The sequence below is a fragment of the Melospiza georgiana genome, chromosome 2 (genome assembly GCF_028018845.1).
Source record: "Melospiza georgiana isolate bMelGeo1 chromosome 2, bMelGeo1.pri, whole genome shotgun sequence".
NCBI classification, from domain to species: domain Eukaryota; kingdom Metazoa; phylum Chordata; class Aves; order Passeriformes; family Passerellidae; genus Melospiza; species Melospiza georgiana.
In genome coordinates, this window is record NC_080431.1 from 86,300,465 (window position 1) to 86,325,013 (window position 24,549).

Genomic DNA, 24,549 nt, shown 5'->3' on the forward strand with positions numbered 1-24,549 from the left:
GGCTGCGTGAGCCGCGGCCCCGCCCCGCCTTCCCGCCCTGCGCGCGCGCACCGTGCGTCGTCACGCGCGTGCGACGGGGGGCGGGGGGAACGTGAGGGGCGGGTCACGTGGGCTGCGGCCGCGGGAGCGCCGTGCCGAGGGCGGGGGGGGGGCGGCCGCTGTTCGTCTGTCCGCCCGTCCGTCCGTCCGACCGACCGCCGCAATGCAGAACGTCATCAACACGGTGAAGGGGAAGGCTCTGGAGGTGGCCGAGTACCTCACGCCCGTGCTCAAGGTGCCGTCTGCGCGGGAGCCGGGATAGGGAGGAGGGACAGCCATGGCCGCCCCCGCCTGCGGGCGCACTTCCCTGCATGAGCCCCGGGAGGCGGCTGTCGGTGCCCTTGTCGGCCGGGCCCGAGGAGCGGCGCGGTGCCGGGCGGGCCGGCCTGGCCATCGGCCCTCATCCCGCGCTGGGATCGGGGGAAGCCCGGCTGGCGCTCACGTCCCGCAGCGGGGGGAGCATCTGTCCGGGAGGGGCGGGCCTCTCGAAGAACAGGTGTTGCTGCTCCTGCTGCTCAAGGAATGATTTAAACGTGCTGCCGTTTTCTGTAAAAGTCACGAAAGTTTTACATGGTTATGTGTCCAGGAATTGAAATCCGAGCGTACAGACAGGCTTGAGCCTGCTTTCAGGAATTGCGTTGCAATGCTTATTTTGGGTAAAGGGCAACTTTTTCAGCTGACATAAAAAAACACAGACTAAAACAACGAAATTAGCCACACCTTTGCTGTGTAAGCAGGTTTTACATAGCCAGCTTATTCCTGTGTCAGAATTACAGTATTAATATACAAGCCTCTGTCCACCAAAGTAGGTGAGAATAGTAGAAATGAGCCATTGGGCCATTATAAAAGTAGGTAGCACATCTGGTATAGGTCCTGTCACTGCATATTTAGGTAGAAACAAATTATGGTTTTCTGCAGTTGTGAGACTACATCCCATTCTCTGACTCTTATTTGCAAACAATTTCTTATATAAACCCCAAATCTGTATACAAGTGCTTAACTTGGCCGCAGTTTTTTCATTACTGATTTTGATGCTTCTGCATGCTTTTGAAAAAACCTCTTGTTTATGACAGCAGTCTCTCTGCCTGTGGCTTTGTGGTTTGACCTTTTATGTGCTTTGCACCCTGCAGCTTACTTCTCTGGGTAGATAGCCGGGACAGTCAATTATTAATTGAGCTTGTCCCTCTGTGGTGTTTGGGATACTCTTGTCTGGTCCTAGAGTTGCCCACCAATGTGAAATGTATGGGTTGCAGTGAAGTTGTGCCATGGGAAGATGAAGTGAGTTTTTCAGTAGTACAGTTGTTCTTGGACAGCTGTTGTAATAGTGGATGAATTCTTGTGTCCAGATGGATTACTGGGAAGAGGAAGCAGTAGAAACTTCCAGAAATGGAAGGTGTTGATATCATGTGTATAAGTTCCCTTTACAAGGGGGAAATAAATACTCCAACTTGGTAATTTTTGAAAGTAACTAGACCTGTGTCTCTCACAATTGAAGAATTTACTTACACAGAAAAATGAGCTATTTACCCTCAGGGAACAGAGGATGGATATTTGACATGTTTTCTTTCTGTAATTCCAGAGACACAAGTTTGTGCATGTTCCCTACTGCTTATGGTTCATTTTGAGGGGAGCCAGTAAGTTGTCTCCACTATGCTCAATATGTTATTGGGGATTCTGAGTTTTATAGCACTTGAAATTACTTTGATTTCAGTCACCTAGCATATTCTAATGTTTGTAGAGCTGCTATTTTCCTCATCTTTGTCTTGTTCTTAAGTGGTTTTTCCTTAGAACTGAGGCAGAAGGGCAGTAATCAGTACGTATGAAGCGGGTGTGCTCCTTTCATTTTCTGTAGCACAGGTGATAGTGTACACTTGCGAGAAGGAATGTGAATAACCAAGTTTAGCTGGGGCTGCTTTTGCTCAGTGTTTTCTGGCTGATTGAATACGGTGAGGTTGTGGCTGGGAGCAAGACATGTTCAGATGATGCTTTTCGTCTAGATAGGGGGGAAAAATAGATTCCTTGGGGCAAGAAGTCAGCTGTGCCATAGTGGAAATTGTATTCTCTGTCAAAGGTGGTTTTGAGTAGCTCTAATGCTGAGGAACAGTAGGATACCTCGGTACTTGAGGTTTTTCTGAAGAAACAAACTACCAGAACTCAAAACATAATACACTTCATCTAAATTTGAATATGACAGAAGATATGTTATCCTTAAGCTTCATAAATGTTGCCTTTAATGCTAAAGTACTTAATTTCTCTTAGGCAGAATAAGTCTGGTGTCTGCTCACCATGTATTCATCTATTCTTTCATCAACAGAACTCCCCACAACAGTATGCAAAAACTGAAGTTTCCATGGGATGCATGGTGAAAGCACAGAAAAGGGCATTAAAAGAGAGTATATTACTAAATCTTTGTATTTAACTTCTTCTAGCCCAGAGAAAAGTTGGTTTGGTCTTTCATTCATGACTTTACTTAACTGCAAAGCCTCATATTGATGCATTGCAATGCTGTTCAATGCCTAGAACTCTGGAGTCCTTGACAGTCTGGATCACCAATTCCAACTGATTTTCTGTTTCTTACTGGCAAATGTACTACTGAGTGCCAGTCATCTTTTCTTCCTTGTTGCTATAATTGGCAGTAGCAAAAACAATTATTTTGTGTAGGTGATAATTTTTCATAATACCTCATATTTTGCAACAAGTAATTTCTTATATGCTAATGTAAGTTTCCTGTCAGTTGTGGCAGAGGTTTCCTCCAGGCTGATTCTTGTATCTCTGGACAGAAATTATTCCAAATAACTAATTGCAAAATGAGAGTAGAGAAGGTGTTTGTCTTTCCAGTAAAGTGGATTGTGTTGATTTGTCAGCAGTTCTCAAAATTTCTAAACTTTTCTCTTGCAGGAGTCCAAGTTCAAAGAAACTGGAGTAATTACACCCGAAGAAGTAAGTATATAGAAACTTAAATTTATTTTGAAAGTAATGATGCATTTTTTAATGCAAAATGACCATGTTAAACAGATTGTGTCTTTGCCAATTATTGCTTCTTGAAACAATTTTCATAAAGTGAAATTTCTAAGTAGCCTTTTTTACTCTACAGATTGAAGTAGATCAACATAATTTCTCCTGAGACGGCATTAGGCATCTGAATGTGAGATGCTTCTTTCCTCTGTTATGCTGTGAAAAGATTGTAAAGAAGCTGGGTTAACAGCTCCATTTGTCATGGGGGTTCAGGACTGAAGTGGGAATATATTGGTTTTTAAAATCTTTCTTCTGAGGAACTTGAAGGGGAGCCTTTATCTTTGGAACAGTCTTTGTTTACCTCTGGTTGTTTCTTCCAAGGCTCTGTGAAGATCATTTCATATATTTCTCCAGACTGTGTATCCAATGATTATTATTTTTCCCTCTTCTTCTCTATAAGCTGCTTTAGGCAGGTTGTATTTTGAATTGCTGCCAAGCAGTTGTATTTTTTAAGAACTCTAATGCAAAGAGCAGCAAACAGGATTTTTTCCTGGAACAGTAAGAACACTGACTGTGTTGAGCTATTTTAATTTTCCCTTACACTTTTTCTCATATTGAGGTGCTATTGATCTGCAAATACTTCATCTTTACAGAGTTCTAATAAAACAGTGTCAAGACTGTTAGGTAGAATGAAAGAAAAATAAAACAATAAAAAATCGTAAAGATGAGGTGGAAAAAAAGTGGAACAAATGATGACTGATGCAGGTAGATAATGTGGGCAGAGATATTTTTCCCAATATTGGTGCCTGTATTTTTCTGCTGTGTTGCCCTGCAAGCAAACAGCCATTCTCTCCCTCTGACACAGAAGTACCACACAGAAAAACAGGCTTAGCAACATGGTGTTTTGTTCTGATAACTGTATGTATGTGTGTCTATAAATATTGATATATGTTAAACAACGATACATAGTCTTTATTGTATATAAGCTAGAATAACAAAGTCTGGACAAATGCTCTACCAATACTTAATCCCTTTGTGGTTTATGGGAGAAGAATTTGCAGTAGCATTTTAAGAAAAGGCACCTTCTATAGAACATAGCAAGAACCACACTGTATTACATTAAACAGTTTTCAGGCTTTAAACACCACTAGGAATGTGAATAGTCCATGTTCTCTGTGTCAGGTTAGATGCTGCTGGGATGAATAAATTGGATCCTTCAAAACAGTAGTCAAGGGAAACAGTTGTATAGGAAGATTAAATTTTTTGGTAAATTTAGATGAAGCTGGAGCATGGACCTGCTGATTGTCCCTTTGACAGTCTTTATATAGGAATGATTGCTAAAGAAGAATAATAACACTAGGATGTTGTCTTTGAATGAGTTTGGATTTCTTGGGTATTTTAGTCTGAGACACTAACTGGTGTATAGATTTTTGTGGGGTTCCTGTGGCTTACTCTGAGGATGAATAAATTAAGGCTAAAGATGACTCATTAATCAAACTCAACACCTACTCCCTTTTTTCACTTATCTGTGCACTTGATTTATTTTCAAAAAATTCTTGCTGTCATGAGTTCTTACTAGTTAATACCTCCAAAAGATGACATCTATTTTAATTATGTGTGTGAATACAGGGAAATTGTGAAAATCATTCTCTTCAGGACTAGAAAGAAGATGTCCTAAAATTGATCTCCTCCCACTTTCTGGTGCTGATTTAGATATGTGGTAGCGTCAGTGCTTGAGAAATAGAAAGTGAAACCAACGAGACAATTTTTCTGCCTAAGGTGAAAAAATGTAGATGAAATTTCAAATGCTGTTTTAGGGCTATGTATCTGTTACACCCACAAACTACACTGGTTTATCATCTTTCGTAATATATTTCAATATTGCTGTCACAAGCAGAGTTCCAATTCCTTGAACAGAGAATTTTAAATAATTCTGGAGTTTCATTTATGTTTACTATGTAAGAGATAACGAGTTTTAACATTTCCATGTGTATTGAGAATCCTTTTTTAAAGGGTTCAGTTTTGCTGGAGGTTTCAGTTGAAAATAGGTGAAAGGGAAGCACTTTTGCAGAGATTAAGGCTGTTAATCCGTGTGCACTGTGGTGGTTTCTGCTGTGCTGATCCGCCTCCCTTTGGAGGACGCGGTGAGGAAATGGCTGTGACCTGCTGCAAGCCTGTTACATCACACTGCAGCAGCTCCGGGGCAGCTGGGGAGGGTGCTTGTGTAAACTGGCACTCCAGCGCAAGAGAGCACCCATAGCAAGAGCTGTGCACCTCATAGTCCGCAGGGACTGCTGCAAAGCCCACAAAAATCACTTGAGTGCAGGCTTGCCTTCCTCAATTTATGTTTACAAAGAGAAGCCCAGAGGGTTAGGCTTTGCTGTATGAATTTTGAGTTTGTACACAAGTCTAGCATGACGTTGCTGGCAAGTTCAACATGACAGTATCACTTTGAAATAGTAATGCACTTTTATAAAAGGCTTCATCTTTGATACTAAGAGAAAGCAGAGGGAATATTTTTAAAAACTATTTATTCAGAACAAAGTCACTGATAAGATTTTTAGTGTGCTAAGTAAGTGGTAATCCATTTTTAGTTTACATCAGCGATCAGCTATTACAGTGATGGTCATTATATAAAATCTGTGCTATTTATTTCTTTGTTGCAGTTCTCTCACTGATTCAGTGGATTGATGGTCTCACTTTTCTTACTGCAAAATTGTTTTGAACAAGGAAAGAGAGTTAAACTTTTTTTTTACATTAAGCTCTTTTTTATCTTTGCAAAAGTTTGAATAGTGGCAAATAAAAATAATTTCTTTATTACAAAGTAAACAGTCTTACTAGGTGCAGGTACTGTTTTGGTTCTTACTAGACTGGCAGGTAGTATCAGAGCTTTTGAAACACTGAATTTGCTATGGTGCTTACTAAGCATGTCAGGTCAAGTTGATTTAATCTTTGCTTTTTCATGGTTAGCTGAGATACGGAGTTAAAACAAAGAATCTATCTGATTGAAACATTTGTTAATTACACAGTTATTTGGTCAAAGAAATGCGGAACTGAATACTAATGCTGAGAAAAAAAATTGAGATTGTTGCCTTTGGCCATATGTAACAGTGATTTTTTTTCCTGCCTTAACAGTTTGTTGCAGCTGGAGACCACTTAGTTCACCACTGTCCTACTTGGCAATGGTAAGGAAAATTCAAAGAATTGTAGAAAACCTGTGCTTTGGTGTGTTTTCATTGGATCTAGTCATACAGTTGTCAGAGCAGTAAGTGTACTTTTCCAGTAAAACTTTTATGATGGCTCTATAGAGTTTACTAATTGCTGTATAGCAGTAGTTGAGATGAGGATTAACTTGGGGATTATTTGTTTGTTTTTCTAAGGTTTTAGGGGAAATAATCTGTTATATACTGTGAATGCTTGTAGTGCTTAGCTGCAGTAGCAGCATTTCTCCCCAGGTTTGTCTGGGTGATTGAAAAAGCAAAGGCCCTGTGCAACTGGAACTGCCAGGCAGTAGCTGTAAATGGTGTATTTTGACAAGCATTTGCTAATAAATGTATTCAAGTTAGCCCACAGCAGTTCACTTTGTGCAGTGTTTGCCCTTAGAAATGCCTTCTGTTTAGTGCACAGTAAGGATGCAGATAAGGTGCTTCCTTATGTTTTACTGGTGTCCTGCATTATGAAAATGCTCCTAAATGAGCATTGTTTGTGCAGTTGGTGTCATCAGGGTCTTGCCTCTGTACTGAGCCTCAAATTGCTGAAGGAAAAATTACGCCTTTGCCACCTCCTTCAGAGAAAACATGATGTTGAGTCTGGCAGCAATTTGGAATGGGCTATTTAGAATGCTATTCTTATTTCAAACCAAAAACCACTAAAGGTGAAGGCAAATGGTGTTGAGTACTTAAGCACTAGTGACTATGGACAGATTTTGTATTTATAGAGGTCTATTTCTTGCTTTTCTGAAGCTGCTTTCTTCTGACATTTGCTACTTTGTTGATGCTGATCCTAGAAAATTGTATACAGAATAGATTATTCTGTCAACCTATCTTTGCTTGGCCATCTCAAGGTGAAAGTTTTTGAGGCATAAAATGGTTTTGATCTCAGAACAGTTAGGGGTGGCCAAGCTTTCTAACACCATACCAAATGTAGGTAGGGAAGAGTAAAGTCATAGCAAACCAATTCTGAGAATAGGTCAGGAGGATTATATAAAATGTTCCTGACACAACATGAGAATAGAAGGTTTCTTTTGTTTGCAGTTAACAAATTCTCAAATGGTGCACTTTATTTTACAGGGCTTCAGGAGAAGAACTAAAAGTCAAAGCTTATCTGCCAACAGACAAACAGTTTCTGGTAACTAAAAATGGTAAGCCTGAAATTTAAATATAAGTGTTCTTAGAATTGACAGTATGGTTGACTGTGCTGTCAGCTCTACCAATTGTATTGATAAGGGAAGCAAATACCTCACACTTCGGATGCTCTGGCTTTGCAATGTTGAAGAAGTATTTCCTGCACTCCTTAATGCTTTTTCTTAGACCACTTTATAGTAGAATTTTATATGAGACATAAAGCTTGCCTTGGTGAAGTATAAATGAACTTTGAACATTATTAACCTCTTTGTCTTTGCTTCAACTCATGTTCAGTCTCTAAGGTGAAGATATGTTTATTTTCCTCATTCCTTTGAAAACTCAGGCTATTAAAGTGTTCTCAAAATGTTTTTCATAGTGACACTGATACTTCTAATTCAAGTATGCAGTTAATGTCAATGCCCTTGTCAATTAGAATAATATAGATACAATCTTAAATTAATTTTTTTCGGCTTCACAGTTGTGTTTATATAGTACATGTGGTGACAACTTTTTAATGGATAAGAAGGATAACATTTTGGCACAACTGTGAGGAAATCTTTCAGATTTTGTATGAAAATGTGTCAAAGCTATTTGATGAAGCATTAGCACTAAAAAAGCCTGAGGACATTTTATGCCCACAGAGGATTGTATTATATACATCGATTTTCCTTGCTGGCTTTTGGAGTCTTGCAGTGCACTATCATGTGAAAATTACTGCAGTAGCATTGGACATTCTCCTGACAGGGACCTCATGGTTTGATAGCCAACTGATCTGCTTTGTTTCTTTTCCTGCCTCTAGTGAGGTTCCTTGTTGCTCTGATCCTCTTGATCACATTCCAAAATAACGTGCTTCCTGCTGCTGGTGTCACATTGGCCTCCCACCTGAGTAAAAGTTGTGGGCTGTAGTTGAGACTGGGAACCATCCTACAATACCTCATTTTAGAAGTCTTTGGAGGACTTCACTTTGACTTTCACACCTCTTTTTATCCCTTTCTGAAAGATTAAAGAGCAGTTTTCAAATGCTGGACTTCATGCAGCAGATCTATTTTTCTCCATGTTAATAGAAAGGAAGGAGCATTTTCTACATAGTGCTTGTTTACACTATTGGAAAATGCCTGCTTTGCCTTGATCAGATATTCAGTCTTTCTTTGACTATTTTCTGAAAACGTTATCTAAATCTCTATTTAAATGGCTCTGTAATGCATATGACAGAAGTTATTCTTAATATCACATGAATTCTGACTTTCTAAACTTCTAGATGTTAAATTATAATTAGACATACCTAATGTATTGCTTAAGTAGCTGCTGCAAACTTTTAGCACAATTCTAAAAACTAAATGAGTTTGGAAAATTCATGAAAATCCAGGCAAAGTTGTCCTTAGTAGTTTACCAGTATGAAGAAAACGTACAAGTTCTTTCTAGTTGTTAGCAAATGAGAAATGAATTCTATTCTAATCCTTAAGAGATTGGATGAAACTGCTATAATACTTAACAGAAAGATGAACTTCTAAGGCTACAGCAATCATTGCTTTTTACATTAAGTAAAATATGTGGTACAGCATATCAACATATTTTTGGAAGTTCACACTTTTGCATTTGAAATACAGCCATAGGATTCCTTAAATGGGGATATATGAAAGATTGGCACATTTTAGAAGGCCTTGTAGGACAATATCATGCTCTGGTCTGGTTTTGTATAACAATGACTGACTGCATTCTTTTTGTTTTGTCATTTTTTGTAGTGCCGTGCTATAAAAGGTGTAAGCAGATGGAGTATTCGGACGAGCAGGAAGCAATTATAGAGGAAGATGATGGTGATGGGGGATGGGTAGACACTTTTCACAATGCAGGTATTCAAGGTCTTGCTGCAGGCTTTGCATTTGGCAATCTGATTTTCAGTTTCCACTCTAAGAAAGTAAAATCTTTTTTAAATACATGTCTGTGTACCAGTATGTAGTCTGGAGGAAATAAAGTTCCATTATCAGCTACCCATCTGATTGGCACATGATGTTTAACTGTGTGGCTGTATATGCTTGAAACAGGCTCCTTTTTGGAGATGATGGCACTAAAGTTCTAGGAAATTATTTTAGAATATGGGCTGTGTAGTGACTCATTCCTTAGTAAGGAAATCCTGTGAAGATGATGTTAGTTTAAATTGTGGATGCTGTACTAAAAAGAAACATGTTAAGTTCAGAGATGAGAGTGAGAGATGATCCTATTTTACAATAAGCCCTTAAATGAGCTTATGTTTATAAAGAAGTCTAAAAAATACTGTTTATATGAATCTATCTCATTGGCTTTTCTAGTGCAGTGTCTTAAAAATACTTCTGTTTTTTTCTAATTGGCAGTTATATTAGTTTTAATCTGTTTCATGATGTTCTATCATGTGTGAATAAAATTCTGTCCTTCAATGATGTTTTCTCCACCATTTCCAAAAGTACTCCTCTAAGTTTTTACTTTCTTTGGTGTAATTTTTTTTACTGTAATGTGGAGAAAGTTCTCTAAATAGTTTGCCAGGGTGGGGAGAAAAAGGGTTGGAGATGATGCCTTTTTTTTCTGTAGACATACATTTTTCATCATTGGCAATTGTTAAAGATATCATAGTTCATAATTTCATGCCCCTACACCAAAGAAATAATTTGAAATAGCTTAGTCATGTCCTTGAATTAAGTGTGCAGTATCCATTCCTGCTGGGAATAGATTCCTTGCCAGGTTTTTCCTTTTAGAGTTGATTGGTTTGGGCACCATGCAGTACAGCACAGCTGTAACACCCTGGCTAAAGCTTGCCAGGACTCCAAATGCTGTCAAATGAGATAAAATCTGTTTCCACAGCTGAAGATAAATGTACTCTGTCAAAGCAGAATCTTGGCGTGTATCCCAAAAGGTCCTGTGTGAGAACTGCAGTAAGACTAGAAGGGAGGATCTCAAGATTGGACACTTCTATGATTTGGGGTGGTTTATACCCTCACTTCTCCTCAGCTAAAAGCATTGAGTGCTCTGCTACATTTTGCTTTGTCATTGCTTTCAGGAAGCTCAGAAATACTCATAAGTGCCTGCCTTCTTAATGAAGCTGAGTTTCATTGTTGTGATGTGAGTGCCTCTCCTGAATTCACTTTTATGCAAAAATACCTTGAAATAGAAGTCCAAATTCACAGAGTTCTGTCACGGAATTTTTAAGACATGGCACATCTGTGCTGTGGCGCTCTGTGTTACTGGCATGGTTTGCTTAGGGATGTCCAGTACCGAATGAACAGCCTGCTGAGATGTGACTTGGAATGATGAGACACTGCGTTTGAAATCCTTGCAAACTCTTTCTATGCTGTTCTCTAACCAAGAATGAAGCTTTTTTTAACACAAACTTCCTGTTCAATTTACAGGTATAGTGGGTGCAACAGAGGCAGTTAAGGAGATTACACTAGACAGTAAGGTACTTGTTTCTCAATTTTTCTGATGCTTTATTACAGACCTGAAGGTAATAATAGTTTTACCAGTGTCAATCTAATACTCCAGTGCTCCCTGTGAAAGATTAAATTATACTTCGTCATGAATTGTTTTGCAGATGTACATTGACCCTCAGAGCCCGTGATATTAGTCTAAGCATGTGCATCTCCTTATCGCTGTGTTCATTGTAGCATTTGTCTTTTTGAAATGTCTTTAGCCAGTGTGGTCCCATGCCAGGCTTCTACAAACTGAAAATGAAATTCTCTTTACACTGATGTCACACGTTTGTGTTCCAAGACATTAGTCTTTGGAAATCCAATGTAAAGAAATTTTTATGTGGAAAAGTAATGTGGGAATGTAAAGTATTTCTTTGTCATCTTCAACTATTGCAAGCAGACTTTGGTCCAGTTTGACAGGTTTATGCCCTTCAGTTTAGAAGAACTTTACTTGTTTAAATGTGTACATGTTAGGAAGTCCTCAGTTTCTGCATGTTTCCAAAAAGTCACTTCAGCAGGAAACGAACCTGAAATTTAAGTCCTCAGGAGGTACTTGAAATGCAAATGTATTGGCTGTCATGTTTAAGAAACATGAAGAGAGTCACAGAGACACAAAATGCTTTTAAAGATGAACTTGTATGGGGAGTTCTGTCCGTGTGCTGTGAGCATTCAAGAATCTTTGGATTCTAAAAATTAGGGGGAAAAAATGAGCGACCCTATGCTACTGCATAATTATAAGCAGCTCAAAATGCTATCGATTTGGTGAACAGTGAAGTGCAGGTATTCCAAATGACTTTGCTGAATATAGTAAAAATACTGCTTTTTTCACAAGCCAATAACATGAGGGTGGAAGAAATACTCAAGGAATAACTAAAGTTGATCACTTTTTCTGCAAAACACAATACTTGCAGAATGTTACTTTGATTTATAACTCTTGTTGTGTGTTTTGCATTGGATTTTATTTCTGTTGTGTATAGAAAAACTTGCTTGCTTGTGGGGCCAGTCCAGGAGGACAACTCTTTCCTGCTGATGTTCTGTTTGACAATGCACTTTGTTACTTAGTTTCTTACTGGTTTTGGTGGTTTGGATTTTTTAAATGAAAATCAGCTACCTCATGCTCAGAATTAGAGGAGCTTCTAACTGTAGTAGTTATTAGGAGTATTCTAAAATCTTTATGAAGTCTCTGTAAATTAAGACCTTTACTTTCTGAATTTCTTTGGCGTTGTCTGTCCATTGGACTCTATGCTATGCAAGGCCCAAAAGTTACCGGTGGGCTTGTGCTGTATTTGTTTCTGTTAGACTGTAATTCTTGCATTGCAGAATTATATCAAAATGTGATACCTTTTGTGACTCGTGTGTTTTAAAACAATTGTGGACAGGGCTCACAGTCTGGGAAACTAGGTGACACTTTTAGTCATATAAGAGAGTTCATGTAGTCCCACAAAGGGGAGGGGGTTGGACTCAATCATCCTTATGGGTCCCTTCCTTGAGATGTTTTATAACTGCTGCACAGTTGGCTGTGGGTTAGGACTTAAATCTTAACCTACATGTTTAGTCTTAGCTGTTTAGCTATTGCCCTTCATTTGGATCTCTTGATTGTTTAACATCATGGTCTCTTTTCTTTGTTTAGTAATTAAATAATTCCAGATTTTAAAGTCAAAGGAAAACTTTTTAAATGGGGTTTTGATGTCATACTAGGTCTTTGAAACAAGAATGAGTTATTAAGCAAATATTTGAGTTCAGTGTAATCCTATTTAATATTTCAGAAATTATTAGTTCAATTTTTTACGGCTGTTAGGCTATGTAGATGTAACAGTCATTAAAGCAGTATTTTCAATTTAACTTCTAAAGGATAATCTAAAAATACCAGACTGTTCAGCATCTTGTGAAGATGATGATGAGGAAGATGAAGGAGAAGCTGCAGATATGGAAGGTATTTCCTTAACTTGGGTGGGACATATTATATTTCAGGTCTTTAACTAAAGCAATACACTCTAAAACACCAATCATTCTTTGCAAGGAATTCATGCTGAAAAATTTCAGTAGGCCTGTGCTCTTTAGCGTCCTTTGTATGGTTTTATTGATGCATGTTTACTCTAACTTGTGTACCAAAAACCTGACTGAATGTTAGTGACTGGAAAATTGTGTAGCAGAGCAGATCTAAGGAAGTATAAATTAGGGATTTAGCACAGCTTCCTTCCAGCTTCGTACCTACACTTAAACTCAATCTGCCTATATAAAATCACTGAAATATAGCTCCACCTACTTACTGTAGTCTTGGTCAAATTTGTGTTATAAAAGGGATAGTCTGGTTTGGGGATTGGGAAGATTATCTGAATAAATCTTCTTTAGATACATGTAGATTTTTTTAAAGTAGTTGTTTATGAATGACAAATACAATAACTGGCTACAAGCTGAACACAGAATTTTATGGGTCTTCTTTTCAGAGTATGAAGAAAGTGGGCTATTGGAGACAGATGATGTGAGTGAACAGTTCTCTATCTTACCTGTTACAATAAAGGCACAAGCAAAACAAAAATAATGATAAATGGCTGAAATAACAAGATTATGAGTAGTAGGGTTACTGAGCTTGCATTCCTATGGATTTGTCTCCTGCCAATCTGCTGCACTAACTTGAACCCTTGGGTCCTCAAAGATTTTTCCCATGAAATTTTCCTTGGTTTTGCTAATCCTTTTTGCTCTGCTTGTACACACAGCGCTGTATTCACGAGAAGTTAAAAAATGCAGTGTTGGTTCTTGGGGCTTACACAGGGAGGATGAGTGGCCTGTAGGTTCACTAGATTACACCAATCCATCAGACTTTTATAGAGAAAACAGAAGGCATCATTATTTGTGGTACTATGCTAAGGTCATCATGAACCTGCACAAACTGATACCTTTGCCTTCTGAATTTCATAGGAATTGTCTGTTGTTTGTGAAAGAAGGTGGGGAGTGTAACAGCATAGATGCCTACTTCCTTATGAAATCAGACCTTTTTTGAAAAGTAAAAAAAAAATCCCCAAAAATAAAACAAAAATACTTTTTGAGGGAGAAACTGATGCTCCTAATTTAGAAATAAAACCAAACCATAAGTTAGGGGTTTTTGTACCCACTTAAGAACATTATTAAAAGTTTTACAGTTTTACATAACTACTTAGAATGGGAAAGGAGGGAACTCAAGCAAGATTATTCTAATCTTGTTATTTTTACCTTGAACCAGGCAACACTTGACACACGACAGATTGTAGAAGCTAACAAAACTAAAGCTGATGTTGGAGGGGAAGATGCTATTCTACAGACTAGAACCTATGACCTCTACATCACTTATGACAAATATTACCAAACTCCAAGGCTCTGGTTATTTGGATATGATGAGGTATATCTATTTTGGATTTTTCTCCTACTTCTGTGAAATTAGGCTCACTTTATCAAATAGACTATTTTGTTGCTTATTCACAATAGAAATGTAAAGGAAAAAATGGTGAGAAAACTGTTAAGCAGTATAGGCTTGTAGGCAGGACTTTTATTGTACTTGGAGTAAGTTGGAACGAGTCACTGAAAACTGCACATGATAACTGAACACATTTTGAAGGAAGCCACTGGTGTTTTTGTTAGCACTGTAGAACTGGTAATTACCCCAGTAAACTCAGTCAGGTAAGCAGGTATGTCTTTTCATCTCCTTCTGAAAGAAAGGAATATATAAATAGTTTTTCCCTTTTATCACTACGTTTCTTGAGTTAAAGTTGGGTAGGGCCCACTACTCAAATACCCAGATGGGATACCCAGTTGGTTTTTAAATATGTTGACTACACCACTCAAAGGAAAATCTGTGCAGTACTATTTTTATACCATATGGATTTTAACACAGTTCTTTCACTGTACCTTCAGAACATTTATATTTTAGATGCCTGTAATTTTTGGGGCATCATCTGTTACTGATGTTAGAAAGGAGCAAGATTCTTTGTTAGTAACGCTTTTGTTCTCATGTTCCTTGTTCCTCTCTAGCAGCGGCAGCCTTTAACAGTAGAGCATATGTATGAAGATATTAGTCAAGATCATGTCAGAAAAACAGTGACCATTGAAAACCATCCTCATCTTCCTCCACCTCCCATGTGTTCAGTTCATCCATGCAGGTAAGTCTTTGTTTCTGGTCTGATACAGCCTGCAGATACAAGGCACTTCACTGCTCTTGTTAAGGTTCTTTTCAGGTCTTCTGGACATGTATCTACAATTGGCTGCTGTAGTGGCCTGTTAGCTTCTGAGGCAGTAAGAAAGGAGGCAGTTACCTAAGTTCATTCCACTGCTCACTGCAGTGTGTTCTGCGGTTAGCACTGTCTTCTCTGATCAACTTGCTTTTTTAACTCATCTTCCCTATGTACTCCAGGAGGTGGCAGACTACCAGAATTCCATGAAATAAAGTTTTATCCTTTTGTCTACTTTTTGGGGAGAATAGAAGTACAGTGTATACTTTTGACAGATGAAAAGGCTATTTGAACATTAAATAGCAGTTTCTTGTTTTATGCTAACTACCTCCTGCTCCCCCTTAAATTTTGCCCTGATTAATAGAGAGACTGTGATTGTATTGTATATAACAAAACCGAAGTATTTGTTGAATACAACTGCAAAACACAGTTGGTTTTTTTGGGTATTTAGTGTTCCATTTTCCATGTTTCTCACCCAAGACATAAGGAGACTGTAGTTTGAGTCTTTGAAAGGTGCATCTTGTCTTAGATGTCAGCCCTAACATCCTTTTAGGTGTCTTAGTGATACAGAGCCAGTATCTGAAACAGTGTAACTCTTATTGACGGTATGAAGTTCCTGGAGGTAAAAATCTGGGCTATTACCTTTAAGAAAATCCTTGTATGATTGCATAGGTTTAAAAGAAATAATTTAAATTTCAGATTGCCAGTTTAAGTTTACTTTCCTTTGACTTAAAAACTTGGGCTATCCATGTCACTAGCTGTGTGTCAAATAATCAACTTGTTGACCAGCTTGTGGTCATTTCCACAGACTTAAAGCATTCTTTGAACTCTGAGTTTCTGGCTTAGCATTTATTTGTTCATCAGTCTTTAGAGAAGAGAGCAAGGGAACTTTGCAACAAGTATTTTATGGCTAATTTTGGTCTGAAGAGGATATATATTCATGTGCTTTGTAAATCTGTATGTTTCTTGCAGTTCACAGTTCATTAGCTGCTGCTTTTCAAAAGTGTTTGCTTTTGCCAAGCAGTCTACATACATATGGACAACACATATGGATAGTATTGAGCAGAGAAGCCATTATACTAGAAAGTAATTTTTTCCCTCTAGTGGTCTAGTTGAAAATTTTGGAGTAGTAAAATTTATTCTTGATCTTTAAATCATCAGGTTTAAGTCTGCAATAACATGAAAATGTCAGTCTGGGTGCTCAAGAGTCATACAAGAAGCAGAACTGGAAGAACTGCAAAGCAAATGATAAAGAATAGAACATAAAACAACATAAGGCCTCTGTTAATCCATGGGACCACCACATGTTGAATACTGGAGTACAGCTCTGGTTATCTGTTCTGTAGTCTATGAGGTGAAAGAAGACTAAAACTGGGCAAGATATGGAGATCCGTGTGGGATAACTAAAGTTATATAGGTCTTTCCCATAAGAAAGGATTGAATAATCTCTGTCCCTTAATATTTGAAAAAAGCTGAGCAGGGAGTTATGATATTGGTGACAATCACTATGATTGACACAGGAGGTGAAGTAATAGGATTTAAGTTTTCTTCCAATAGTGAAACTGGTGGCATTGAATGCTATTCTGCTGACATTTTCAAAGCCAGAAACGATTCATTTCTGCACACACCACCTAACTAAACTAAGTTCTTATTTAAGCAATAGTATGTTAATGAAATAAAGATTTGTCAAAGTTTAAAGTGTAGTTACTAGAAGGCTTGAGAATAAGAAGGTCCCTGGGTAATTTCCAGTAGTATGCTAGAAATGCAGTTCTAGGAGTGCTTTGGACAGAGCATTGATGAGGTACTTGTTCCAGCCTCTTTATTGAGCATGTACTATAAAATAAAAAGGAGAACCAGGTAGGTCTTTGGTTTGAATCCAGAAAGGTGTTCTTATGATTTGTACCTTGTATGAACAAACAATCTCAACCTGTTAGTGACTTTGACTTTTTGCTGTCCGAAGAATTTTGGACAAAAAAACAGATGTATCTTTTTTGTGCAACTAGTGTTTTTGATGGAGTGTCAAGTGGGAGGAATGTAGGAGGTCTTAATAGACTGACTGGGAAGATGATTAATAGGAGAAAAGGAAGAAAAAAATCCTGAAGCCAAAATTTAATTTACTTTTTATTTGCTGGAAACCTTGCTAGTAAATTGGTTGGGAAGAAGCTCCTGTTGATGTGTATTTGGAGGGCACTCTAAGAACAAAGATGCAGAGATATTTCAGCATGATAGCCCTCACTGACTAGGTAAAACTGTGGGGTTTATATTGGGCTGTGGCTGCAATTTTATCTGCTTAATTTTAGTTACTACTCTGCAGAGGTGTTAGCAGTGCACTACTAATCTCTGCATTTGGGTTGAGTTTCTTCACAGGTGAGAGCTCTGTGGTCATGTTTTTACTTCCTCTGAAGTAAAGTGAAGTGCCAGTTCCTTTGTTATGTAGTTATGTAGTCTACACTTATGCTTGAAGGAATGGTTTACATCATGAGACTTCTTTTAGCTTTAAGCGTGAAAGAGATGATTGATAGTGAGGTGAAACAGGTCTGTTGCAAGTCTTAAAAATGGAGGAAACTGTTGCCCTTCTCAAAGAGTGATGTCATGGATCTGCAACTGCTTAACACTGGAAAGAGTTTAAAAGGTACTGTTCAGGCTGTGAAGAAAGACGTTAACAGCATATCTAAAATGGAGGTTTTAAGAATGTTTTCTTCCTTTCCAAGTAAGCTGTTATATTTTTTTCAAATTGGTAAGGCTAACAGCTAAGAAGGTCTGGGCTTCTGGATAAAAACCAATAGCCAAACTGTTGCTTTGTTTTTAATTCAGCTAGGAGCTAGGAGTGTTTAGTTATATCTGCTGCTATTGCTTCCCATCATGTTATATAAATTGTGTAATGTAGGATATTTGTATGATTCCAAACATTTTTATTGCAATGTTCATATCCTCATGTCAGGTGTCAGAGAAAGGAAAGAAATGGCAGTAGGATGCCACTGTCACTGCTTGGGATAACTTCTGTTTTGAGTAGTTAGTGAAAATTGTTCATCTTAACAGCTCTTCTGTAAGCTGTAGTTTTTGTTAGCATTTTTATGATATTGGGAGGAACTTAGTCAACTTCCTCATTAATTGCTGTAAGCTGCTTTAATCACAATTGTCAGCTTTTTCTTTGTGTGCTATGAAGGGACTATCAAACAGGTTAACTACTAAACACATTTACAATTAAATTGTAATTTCTTGCAGTGATTCCAAGGACTTATTTGTCTCCATTTCAGAATAGTGATAGGCTTCCGAACTCTTTTTGCTTCTAATGTGCTCTAAATATCTGCAGGGAAAGATTTCTAGATAGCAGGATATTTTAGATTACATTTCTTCAAAAGTTATTTATTTCCTTTTTGTAGTGTATTTATATATTTTATGTTCATTCCTCCAAGTTTTCTTACAGAAGGAGCTGAAAACATGAAACAAACTTTATGAAGTTTATAAAGCACCTGCAAAGCTTTTCATGAGTAACTGTATGACAGCAAGAATGACCATTACTCTGTGGCCATTATAGAATTTGAGGTACTGGAATAGTTCTTAGGAAACAAAAAAGAACAAATGTAATTAAGATGTATGAAGTTGAGTCAGAATGCTGTTAAGGACTTCTAATGGCTGCACGGTGACCTGTATTCTGTGCCAGTAGAAAAAATAGTCCACAGTTATGCATAAGGTCAAAACTTAGGTTTTGGCAGTGGCTAGTTTCCAGCAGAGAAGCAGCTGGTCTTGGCACCTGAAATGGCATGTGTTCTGCAGGGCATCGTGGGGATCCAGAATTGGAATCAGCTCTGAGGGTTTGTTGACTTGCAAAGGCCAACAGTAAATGACAAATGCTGACCTTTAATATTTCCCCAGACTTGCATGTTCCTGTTTACAGTGTGTCTTGGTAACTTTGCAACAGCTTCCTTCCTTGTTTGCAGCCACTGGCAGCATGATAACTTTGGAGGTAATTACTAAATGCCAGTTGCTGGTCAGCTATGTAGACTGTCATACTGGTATCAAGGCATGGTCAGAAAGTTATGCAAACTCAGCTTCCCACTCATCCTTCTTTTGAGCTGGCACTTTGGTTGTTTTGGGATGGGTATTTTAAACTACTGCTGCTCACTTAGCTGCAGTGCTCTGTAGATGGACACCCACAGCTGTGTATTATATCACTGGTGAAGATTACCTGCAGAATCCTCTGTTTCAAACGAGGTTGAAGTATACATAAAAGTAAGATTAATTATACAACCTGGGAGTTTGTGTTAAAGGTACATAAATAAAACATAATTTAACATACAGTAGTTCTCCCCTTTGATTTGATATGTTCTTCATCCCTTAGGTTATGGGATACAAGAACTGCTTTGAAAACAAGAACATTACTTCCAAATTGTAACTGGTCATTAAAAGTTTTGAAGTCTTTATCATTAAGGATATTCAAACTATAGCAGACAAGTTTTAGCGCTCAACACTGAGTGATCTGTTCTAGTTAACTGCTCGTTGAGCAAGGAGTGCTTTAGACTAGACAGTCTCTTCCAGCCCTGGCTATTCTATAATTTTGTGTTGCATTCCCAGGATCAGCTTTTTGCACAAATGCTGTGTGGTTGATAGCAGATCTGAGATGTCACTGATGAGAAGGTAAAAATTCAATGAGCTGAGAAGTGTTTATCCTTCCCTGTAGTGCTTTACAATAATAGAATTACAGGAAGAAACTAGCTTAGAAACTGTTGATTTGCTATAGAACCCGTTACCACCAGAGAAAGTTTCCATACCCTAAACCATTCCTAGAGCAATAGTTCTGAATTGATGCAGGGTTGATTTAATCTGCCTTTCCTAGGAAATTATTAATTGTTTTAGTGTTTTAAACCTCTTCAAGGCTTACAACTTTGAGTGCAGCAGAGGCAGCTAAAAATGATACAGCAGTTTCTAGACATCATCTTCAGGGGCATCTGGGAACTTCTGGTGGCTGGCTGCTGGTCAGTATTACCTTCTAGGGACTTACCTGGGGACTTTATTGGCATTTAGCATTTGAAAGTTATACTGGTGTCAAGCGGTATGCATTCACTCTAGTGGCACTCAACATTAGAGCATGCATTTGACATAGGGCATTGAGTCTACATTGTAGCATACCTCAGTTTTGGCTTTCTGTGGGAATGTAAGGAGCTGTTAAGTAATGTTACATTGGTCATTTAATGTTAATTTTGAGTTACTGTTGCTGTTTTACTTTCTCAGTAAACTGAAAATTTCATCTTGCTGCTTCTGAACCTAATGGTCCAAAATTATTTAATTTGCACAAAACCTGTTCGTCCTGATGAAGAGGGAGTTGCCTCTTCCTTAAAATGTTTTGTTTCTGATTTGTTTTTCAGGCATGCAGAAGTCATGAAGAAAATAATCGAGACTGTTGCAGAAGGTGGGGGAGAACTTGGAGTTCACATGTATCCTTTTTCATTATTACACAGATTCTTGGACCCTTCTTGCAGTGTAATGTCTGTTACCTCAAGGGTCATAAGCTGAAGCACAATTATGTGTGAAAGCAGTGAATAGCAGCTTGGGGTAACACTTGCTGGAGTTCTGGCATCAGCTCCTTTGTGCAAACAGACTCCATTAAGTGTTTGGGGGAACATGAGGTGGGGTATGGCAGGAGCACTGAAGAGGGCAGGTAGGTTTGAAGGGACAGGATTGAGCCCTTGTTTGTAAGGGTGTGAAGGAGGTAGCTGTGAGCATCCAATGGAAGATGCCACTGTAGGGAGGGTGAGACTGGAGGTTCACAGACTCCATCCACTGTGTAGTCACTGCTTAGCAGAGCAGCTTTTGTATTAGATTTTAATCTGAAATTAATTTCTGAAAGGTGTAGAGGTCCCACTATGCTCTCTTCTGCATGTGAGCAATATCTTGGTTAAACAACGTTGCTGACAAAAAGCAATGGAAATCACTTAAACCACTCTGAACATCAATATCAAATGCCTCACAATTAAAATTTTCTTTCAGGAAGCTGAATTATCTTAGTTATGCTTTGTAGTAATCAATAGTATACTTTCTGACTAGAGCAACCTCCATGATAAAAGCAAGTATGTCCTTTCAAAAGTGTTCTTTGCTGCTGTAGGGCAAATAAGCAGGAATTACTGAGCAGCTAAAGGTCTTGAATCAGTAAATTCTCATTTACTGTATGAGTTGAGACTTGCTCAATTTGTGCAATGAGCAACTGGAACTGAACTGGAAAATAACTTGTCTGTCATGGTTGTTCAAGTCTCCTAGTCCTCAGTAGTTGCAGGTAGCTTTTTTTTGTTTTTTCTTGTGGTTTTTTTTTTTTTTAATCACTTAACAAATTGGGACATTTTTAGCATTTCTTTGCTCATTTTCATACATCTTCTCTTTGTGAAGAAATGGTCTGTGAGACTGTTATGTCAAAACAATTGGGTTTACTTACATCCAGTACCAATGTAACTTAATAGTCAATTGAAAGTAGTGTTTTCTATTAAATTTTTAGTTTCCTATCTGCCTCTTTCCCACATGGACAGAGACTTTAGCTTGTAATTATTCAATATACTTCAGACTGCAAATTCAGGCCCAGCATGCATTTGAAAGTGACATATACAAGGGAACTTTTCTCTGCAAAGAATGTGACTTCTGCTTTGTTTTGCTGGATTTCTAGCTATAGAACATTTTCCTTAATAAGAAACTCAGGTACCTTCTTATTTTCTTGAAATTTGTACAGGCAGTCATTCCAACGATAGAATACGACTACACAAGGCACTTTACGATGTAACTAAAATAAGAGATGTGTTCCTCTAATTATCAAATCTTTTTTTAAATAACCCATCCATGTCACTTATACAACATTATACACAATTTCTGTAACTAATCTTTTATCAACTTGATGCATTAAAATAAAATGTTCCATTACCAGCCTTTTTAATAAAAATCTCTGTGTGTAATATAAATAAATCACTTTCATTCCAGTACAGATGCTGCACTAAGAGGTGGGATTTTTTTTTCTCCATAATTCCTTCATTTCCTTCCATGAGATTATTTTCATGTATGTTAGAAACTGAAATCTACTTTTGTAGTAGAAGCCTAATAGTTATGGCTTTGTTGCTGATTCCTAAAAATGTACTTTTTTTTTCCCATTTAAATTCACTTGGGAGCTTTGTGGAGGGATTTTTTCCAGCTATGAATGGTTATATTTCCTCTAGCTGGAGGAATATTTTAAAAGATGAAAAAAATAAGTGATTGTCTTGTAAGAAAGTCTGACTTCAGCTTTAACAAGTAACTGTAACTAACCAGTCTTTGAAAGGTGATTTATACTTGAGCAAGACTAGAGATGGAATATTTGAGGAGGCAGAGGAAGGATATTCATTATGTGGTCTGTTTCTCTTGTAATAACGAACAGTCTTATTGACAAAAATACAGCTGGAGGGTAAAGGAAAAGATTGCTATGTCCGAGCAAGGTTCAATCTTGATTATTTGTCTGCCTCAGCTACACTAATTGCCAGTCTAACAGCATGGTTTCCTCCTTGGGATGAACATGCATGGAGTTGTTTGTGGATTCAGATATTGCAGAAGCATCCAGGCTTTAGCAGCCACTTTCTGCCCTGTAAAATGTAAGGTTTATATTAATGAAACTTGGAGGAAAGGACCATCATGTCTCTGTATATGTATTTGTGCATATATTTATAGTCATTAGATTCACTTAAACTGCCTTTCAGGAAAGCACTTTTGTCTCCCAAGCATCCATCTTGCATTCTGCAAGATAATCAGAAGTTGGGTGTCTGCAGTGGACTAAATTTACTGTTGGACAGGAAGATTGGTCCCACTCCTGGCACAGCTGGTCCCTGTTTTGGCTGTCCTTTGTACCATGCTCTTACATGGGAACACATAATCAGGTTGTGTGTTTCATGCTAAAATTGACTTTCCTCTTGATATGTCTTTACTTCCTCTTTTTTGGACAGATCTTAAGCAATGTCTATGTAAGTGAAGAGAAATGCTGGCTGAAACCTGTTAAAAACTTAACCACACCCACTGAGTCATGCCATAGGAATTTGCCTAGGAGGCTAATCTCAAAATGTGTTTTGGGCTTTCTGGTAACAAAGGAAGCAGCTGTCCTCCACCCAATAAATAGGGGAGCAAAGAGAGGGAGTATGATTTAAAATAACCAGTAGTGATGTATATTTTTTCCTTTGATGCATCAGAATCTTTTGAAACATCCTTTTCCCTAAAAGGTATCTGTTCTTCTCCTGTAAGAAGGTGAATTAGTTTCATAAGTCTCCAGTGAGTTAAGTTATAAAAATAGCACATTCTTCCTTGTCAGGCTGTTGATGAAAGCAAGTGGCATAATTTTTTTATTTTTAATGTATAAACCAAAGGTGGCCTTTTTCTCTGATCCTAACAGAAAGTTCTGCACAGCAGAACTGCAGAAAACTTGCCAATGGCTTCCATCATCACCGTAATATTAAATACCTTATGGCATTTTTTGCCCTGCACTGTCTGGTGTTGCAAAAGCCAATCTGTGGTGACTAAGACATGGTGTTCTACTTGGCTGCTTATCAAAGTGGCTGTACTTACAAGCAAGTTTAATCTGGGTGTACTTGTAGCAGTTGTACTGTACCTTAATCCTCCTCTTCCTCTGGGATTAATGTTTAAAATTCCTGACAGAATCAAAGATTGCTGCTGTAGGAACTACTGTGAACATTTAAACATAGTAACTTCAGTTAAAGTTTCTGTCAAATCCTACATGATTATCAATTACCTGAATTTTGTGTTGGCATCAGAAGAGCTTCTGAGGCATTCTGCTCTGCTCACTTTCCTACAACACACCTTACAGTTCTTATGGCTTTTTGCTTGCCTTCTGTTTCTTGATCCTGGGCTTTGGGTATGTTCTTGTTTATAGGTGCTGCATGCAGTGAAGGTGTGGGTGAAGTTTTGATTCTACTGACTAGGCAGAGTGAATGAGTTATGATGCAAAGGGAATAACCTCACAGCGATGTAAAATAATGATCATCACAGCCTATTGTCAAACTTCAGATACCTAGTCTTCAATGAAATGTAAAAATAGCATAATAATAGTAAAAAAATTTTAAATACCAATAAATACTTGCTTCCAATAAAAAATTCATGTGGAAGATAAAAATCAAAGCAGTAAGTGTGGGAAGTGCAGGTCTGTATTAGTATTTTAAAAGTCTGATCAAAGCCTAAATTACAAGTAATGAAGGATGGAAATAAGTGTTACACAAACAGGGCAATTTCAACTTTGTCCTTCTGTGGCAGCATTTTTAGGTGTGGGAAAGTAGTGTTTGTTTAACCAGCTTGCTAACTAACAGCCTCAGCCATTGCTAGAGAACTAGAATGCTTTGAATTTGTGTTGTAAAGTCTGTAGGGACACTTATAATTCAGGGTCTTACTGTGCTAAGAGCTTACTGATTTCATGTTTCTTTCTGAAACATGCCTATCTGCTTTACTACAGAAAAATAACCTTTTATGCATGTAACTTGCAAGATCTGTTTTAAGTCTATTATTTGGGGGAAAAAATTATATCTGGATGTAGAAAATTCAACTGTATAAAGGATGAAAAATTTA

At 37.9% G+C, this 24,549-nt stretch overlaps 1 protein-coding gene across 1 annotated transcript; it reads left to right on the forward strand.

Moving 5' to 3' along the window:
* Positions 1–101: 101 nt before the first annotated feature.
* Positions 102–21,940, forward strand: ATG3 (autophagy related 3). The gene is made up of 12 exons (XM_058018513.1): positions 102–274; positions 2,938–2,979; positions 6,130–6,179; positions 7,284–7,354; positions 9,080–9,187; positions 10,715–10,764; positions 12,626–12,707; positions 13,222–13,256; positions 13,995–14,150; positions 14,780–14,907; positions 20,343–20,411; positions 21,661–21,940. Exons 1-12 carry the CDS (start codon positions 203–205, stop codon positions 21,740–21,742), a joined length of 945 nt encoding a protein of 314 aa, XP_057874496.1. The 5' UTR covers positions 102–202; the 3' UTR covers positions 21,743–21,940.
* The last annotated feature ends 2,609 nt before the right edge of the window (positions 21,941–24,549 follow it).